The following is a 6,493-nucleotide window of genomic DNA, read 5'->3' as shown; positions in this document are numbered from 1 at the left end:
CTTGAGCCATGATTTGCAGTGTAGAGGGAGAATCGATCAAAACTCGATCTTAGGGTTCTTGGAATTTCTGGGTTTTCTTCACCGGCCAATCTCGAGCACTTAAAGGTAAAATTGGAACTTGTTGTAGTTGAGAAAAATATTAAGCTTGCTGAGTAGATGTTGCGGCTGAAATTTGGTGGCCATCGGAGGTGGTGGCCGGTGGCGCGTGGGTCCCACGTGCCGTCACTGTGGGTGGCGCGTGGAGGCGCGTAAGGCAGGTTTTTGGTTTCGGTTTTTAGCCTATTTAATCCTATAAATGTTGTAGAGTTTATATATGAAGTTTGGTGAAGATTAGGGAAGTTTTGAATCGATTATAAATTCCTGGAAATTCAGAATTTCGGTTATTGATTTATGAGAATCCGACCGCCGGATATCTCTCGGTTCTACCTTGGAACCTTTAAATTAACGAATTGGCATTAGTGGTAGAATGTGGGTTGAATCCGAGAAGAATTGGAGAGATGATTTATGAGGATTCAATTTTGAGAATCGTATTTAATTAGAATAGTTATTCACGGAATGTATTTGTGTACAGGGCGACGTACCGAGCTATTGCTCGACGAAGGAACTCGTACGCGTGATCGGCTAAATAGTACTGTGAGTGAACTTTTGTTTTAAATAATGATGCATGCGTTTATTTTCTTGAATTAATGCTTTATTTAATTAATATATTACTTTTCGAGCATATGAATCGATTTCGGAATTTGATTTTGGTTTATCTCGTGGATTTGCTTTCAATAATGATTTTCAGAGATTGATGACGATTTATCTCGGTTATGACTTGCGGATATTAATTTGTTATGCTCGGATTCGAATTTATAATTTATGTTGATTTTCAACGAATTATTTTTCCGAGGTGATTTCCGGAATTTCATATTTATTTTCATTCGTCGATTTGAGATTTCTGAAAGATTTTTCGAAATGGGATTTCGATGGAATTATCTGTCTTATTTATTTATCGACTTTCGGATTTGGCATTGGGAATGCCTTGAAGATGATTTTGGAATTGGTTTTGTTTCGAATTATGGAGATTATGATTTATTATTATTTCTCGCATTTTTGCTATTGATTTGAGATACTCTTGGCGTGTGGGACACGTCGTTGGAAATTCATTTGCGAGAGTTGGGGAAGTTTTATGGATTTATGTGGTTTCCGGATTTCTTTTGCCATACTTTGGGTGACTATTATCATTACTAGCATTGATGTCCGCCTTTGTGGCGAGGTGATGGGATCACCGAAGCCCGTCCGCCTTGACAGTAATGCTGAAGCCCAGTATCCTAATCGCTACACTTAGTGGAGTGTCGGTATATAACGGGAGTATATGGGAGTACTTTAGCCTGGGAGGCTATCACCCGAGCCTGGGAGACTCATTCGTATGGCTATCTTCTTCCCCTACTTTTATATTATTTCTGGGCTAGCGGGGTCTAGTCCGATGATACGATACTCAGCGGATTTGATTTACAGTTTCCTGATTTTAAAGATAAATGTCTTACCATTGTTGCATGCATCGAGTTTTTAAAGAAATAAATGTGGGAAAGTATTAAATCCTTTTTCTTTTCAATTATTTATTTTTGTCCACTCACACTAACGTATTTTCATATACTTTTCCCCTGGGCCCTTCGGTTTCAAATGCCCAGTTTGCAGGCGAAATTAGTTGAGGTCGGGCGTACATGGAGTTGAAGCATAGTCAACATCATGGCTTCCGCGTTTGCCTTTGAATTAGGTTTTCCTTGTTTACCTTTCTATTAGAATTGCTCTGATTACCTGTGGGATTAATGTTATTAAAGTTGCGTTTCGTGTCATGTGAATTGGACGAGGTTGTGATTTGGGGAGCAGGGTGGCTCCAGGAGAAATAAGGATGGATGGTTTAGAAGTGTAAATGTTTTCTACAGGTTTTGGGTAGTTCATTTTTAGGGGAAGTTCTGCTAAATTTTTGGTATAATTTCTTCTAAGGTGGGCCCCGCAGGGCCTTTTCGGATTCCGGGGTGAAATTCGGGGCGGGTCCTGTCAGGAGATGTTAAGGTGATGAAAGAAAACAATGGAACTCTGAATATGAATCAAGGTCAAAGTCAAGACCTGTGCAAGTTTGACATGGAAAACTCTAGACCATAAAATGAGCTACACGTGTTGAAACCTAGATGAAAGAGTAGAATATCTGGTTACAGCACCAAATGAGTATAAATAGAGTTAATCAAGCTTTGTGTAGCAAGCTGCAACCATTTTGTAAAATTACAAATTATCAATACCAGTCAATTCTCTCTTCTTTGCTTCGTCTTCTTCATCATTTTAGGGTTTTCTCTTCTGCCATTGTTGCTTAGTTTTCAAGCTTTTAGTACCATGACTCTGAATTTTAGCATCATTGACGTCATGTACAAATAGTTGGTTAGAGCTCTAAGTTCGTGTACTAATGTGATGAATTTATAACTTTATGTATAGAAATGCATACTGGGCCTAATTACAAGTACTGTTCTCAAAATTTTTCCTCATTGGAATATGACCAAAGTTTGCAAGAGCATTAATAGCTTGTTTTCTATTAGTGAAAAAAAATATGAGCTACTAAATTATATTTGAGAAATATAGTGCAAAACTTGTTCCCTTATTTCTTTGGCAAAGTAATTTTTTTTTTCTCATTCCACTCAAAATTACCATGCATTAGTCCTTAGATAAATTACAAAGTACGTGGACTAATAAACTTTTATACTATAATTACTAAAGTGCGACTGAACATGCTTTTTATTGAAGATAAATTTCTTAAACTATGCTTAATATTCAATTTGCGCCATTATATTTTACGTCAATTTGCATTGATAAGATTATTTAAGTTAAAATTTCATGTCAAGGTTCTGAATTTAGGCCAACGCGACTCATTCACTGTTTACTTATCCCAAATATAACATTTCGAAGAATAATTTAGCTAGTGATAATTGAGGAAGATGCTAATTAGCATGCAGTGCCTTTAAGCCAACGGCTAGTCATTTTATAAATGCACACTTTTGCTTTCCCAACTATTCTTTGTACGAAAAGCATTAAGCCATCAATGATCTACATAGTAACAGACACAACAATTAAAATCAAAGTCGAAAATTAAATGACATGTCTCGGCCCCCGAAAAAGAAAAAGAAAAATGTTAAAAATCAATGACAAAAAAAAAAAAAAAAAAAATCCTCCATTCCATTCTATGTTAACATGGCAAGATCCGACCCGGGTGCTTAACCCGTGAACGCAATCACCACTAAGCTTACACTACTACCACGTACAAGACTCATTCACGAGTAGGAGAAGGCGACGGCGTATAGTACGGCGGCGAAGCACAAGGAGTCTCCAACGGCGTCGTAAACGCCTCGTCCATCTCTATATTCACAACAGTCACCGCCACATCTGGTTCCCCATAACACTCTTCCAAGTACACCTTTGTCGTCGTCTTCACTACCTCTTTCTCTGCACATGAAGAATACGTCGTCTCGGAGTCCAAGCCCTCTCTCTCTCCCTCCTCTATAGTGAACAAAAGCCTCGACGATCCGTACAGTGCCTGCCACTTGATGATGTCCTCCAGCTCCTGTAATTCGTTTCGATTTGTAGTTGGGACGTTGTGACGAGCTTCTTGAGGTTCGATGCGAGATTTGGTTTTCCAGCACAGGAAGAAACTGAAAAGCCCGCTAGAGTGTGATGAGGCCGAGTCCACTGGGAGAACTGACTCGGTGTCGTCTGGGAGGCTCCGGTTATGGAGCTTCCTCCGGCGCCAGAGGATGTAGAAGATCTGGCCTACAAGACCTACAAGAAGAAAGACTGCAATCACTAGAGCGAGTGCAGTCCCAAGCTTGCTGAGACCACCATTCATGTGTATGTTTTAAGTCGGCAAAGTTTTTGTGAAAAAGTCTTTGTGGGCTTCTATTCTCTTCTATTAGAACTCGATGGATATATCATATATGGGTAATTAGGTAACTGCCGACCGGTGGCTTACCGGGAAAATGTGGGTGGGGAACAGGGGGAAGATGAATTTGAGGAGGTTGGGGTAAGTGGTCTAGCAGGTTGCCGGTGAGGCATGAGTGGATAGAGGCATGAAAAGGTTACAGAAGAAGATGGAAGGAGAGTGATGTTTTTTCTTGGAAATGTAGGTGAAAGAAGAAATGTGGCCAAGATTTCAAAGGAGGAGGAGAACCTTGTGTGGTGTGATGGCGTGGAGGTCGAAGGAGTCTGGTGACTGTGACTGGGACTTGCATTTAAATTTGAAGTAAATTGGGCGGTTGGGTGTGGGGCTAATTATCATCTCCCCCTTTTCTGGTGTTTCACTATTTGGCGCTATATATTTATGAGCAAGACGAAAAAGCCTAAAAGCTTTGCTGGTACTTCACAATTTCTAGGACACACATAAAGCTGGAAAGTACTTGAATTAAGCCCAAGGTTTGAACTTTCTGTTTGCAAAATTTTGTTGAAAGTTTTAAGTTTCAGATTGAAATATCGGTATACATCAGCAAATATTGGTGTGTAAAAATTAGCTTTATATAAATTTAAAATTTCCTTCAAATATAAAATTCAATTACTTTTTAATAAAGGGCTAGTGCATTTGCCCTCAAGTCTTGGTTAATGAAACTATTGAATACAATTGAGAGACATTGAGCCTAAACCCCTCATTATAATAAACATTTAGAAAACATCCCGAAATGATATCAGGAGTCTCTACAAAATACATGTATTCAAATCTGCACCAATTAGCAAAGAAGGCTCTAGAGATCTACTGGTTACTTCATTTGCTTTAACATAGCGGTGACATACCGGAAAGATAACTCGATTATAACGAAGCATAATTACCAAAGGAACAGTTTTCCTACTATGTTGCCGTCAGAGAGGAGATCTGAAGACACTTAGTTTCATCATGTCACTAGGAGGGTGAGAACATTTGATCATGACTTGTCACCTCACTAAGCCAGACAAGACACTTAGAGTGCACACACATGTATTTAGCCCAACTAGCCCTACAAGATATATGCAAGGACTTATTACATGCCAAAGGCGAGACAAAACTAAACATCTAAAGTAAATAAAACTAAAACAAAAATAAAAAAGACAACCCAGGCAGGGTCCAACAAAAAGGGCCTAAGCCCAAGCTTCAACCCAACAAAGTACAAACAGGGAGCCTGGATCCCACTACACTCGTCGCATAATGAAACCTAACGTGGATCGATTCCACAATCCAGTAATAAGAACCTCTAGAAACAGGCAAAAGGAAATCAAATCTATCGAAGTAGATCGAAGGTTTATGTCCACCAAGAAACGACAAACAAATTCAATGATGGAGGAACGACGAGGCTTCCTTCGATGCGCCACAATCAATGGCATCTAAGATTGCTTGGACTTATCAAGGAGAATGGGGCAGCAGCTATGGCCGCTCTCATGGTGGTTGAAGCCAAGCTTGCTGCCGTTAGGGTTTGGGGGAGCTTAAGCTCTTATGTTTTGTATTTTTGTAGGATATCTTTAGATAAACTAATGTTGGTAGAGATCTCAAATTCGACTCCCTCTTCCTCCCATAAAAGTAAAACACATGGTTATTAAGGTTTCATGGGATTTTGGATGTTTTCCAATATAAGTAGAAAAACTTAACATGGCGGCTCTAGGAGCAGGAGCAGCCATCGGCGTAGGGAGAGGGGGGTGAGAAGGGTCAGCTGACCCTTCTCATATTTTTATTTTAATTGTTGATTAATAGAACTTTCTATATAAATAAATAATATAATACCATAATGACCTCCTAAGTCCTGATAAAGTAATCTGGGGTTCACATCCAAAACCAATTGGCAATGGATAGAGTGGCCCAAACCCTTATAAACTCACTAGCAATGTCCCATTTTTCCCATGTGGAATGTATATATTCTCAACACGCCTCCGCACGTGTGGCGAATTTTCAAGCCATACACGTGAATAACTTTTGGGTGACGTGGAGCCCATATGGCCGTGAAGCATGCACATGTGGGTAACCTGGGTCTGATACCATGATAAAGTAATATGGCGTTCACATCTAAAACCAATTGGCAATAGATGGAGTGACCCAAACCCTTATAAACCCACTAGTAAGGTCCTATTTTTCCCATGTGGGATGTATATATTCTCAACAAGTCCTAACAAATGAAAATAATGATTTTTCGGCTTTACCTTTGGTCCAATTAAATGCATAATCTTACCTCTTTACTTTCTGATTTTAATGTTTGATGCATTCCTTTTTCAATTTCTGTTAATACAGAGGTAATCATAATCGATATTCTCCAATAGATCAATCTAATAACATATTCAATATTTCGCAAGTTCGTGCTCCGCTTTATTCGGAGAAGACAAAAAACAGGTTCGAAGAAGCGAAGAACCGTTGTGTTCCCATGTTCCGTCCGGCGACACATCGATCTTCTGGACGTCGTTGTCGGACGGGTAGGTATAGAATCTCAGTCCACCGGTGAAGGATTGAGGCAGTGTC

The 6,493-nt window shown here is 39.5% G+C and overlaps 1 protein-coding gene across 1 annotated transcript; it reads right to left on the bottom strand.

Moving 5' to 3' along the window:
- Nucleotides 1-2,991: 2,991 nt before the first annotated feature.
- Nucleotides 2,992-4,222, bottom strand: LOC133721919 (uncharacterized). Its single transcript, XM_062148694.1, has one exon. It carries the CDS (start codon nt 3,872-3,874, stop codon nt 3,299-3,301), a length of 576 nt encoding a protein of 191 aa, XP_062004678.1. The 5' UTR covers nt 3,875-4,222; the 3' UTR covers nt 2,992-3,298.
- Between the last annotated feature and the right edge of the window lie 2,271 nt (nt 4,223-6,493).

The sequence above is a fragment of the Rosa rugosa genome, chromosome 7 (genome assembly GCF_958449725.1).
Source record: "Rosa rugosa chromosome 7, drRosRugo1.1, whole genome shotgun sequence".
In the NCBI taxonomy this organism is placed as follows: Eukaryota; Viridiplantae; Streptophyta; class Magnoliopsida; order Rosales; family Rosaceae; genus Rosa; species Rosa rugosa.
The sequence above is the reverse complement of the archived record's forward strand: the minus strand, read 5'-3'. Positions and strand labels throughout refer to the sequence as shown.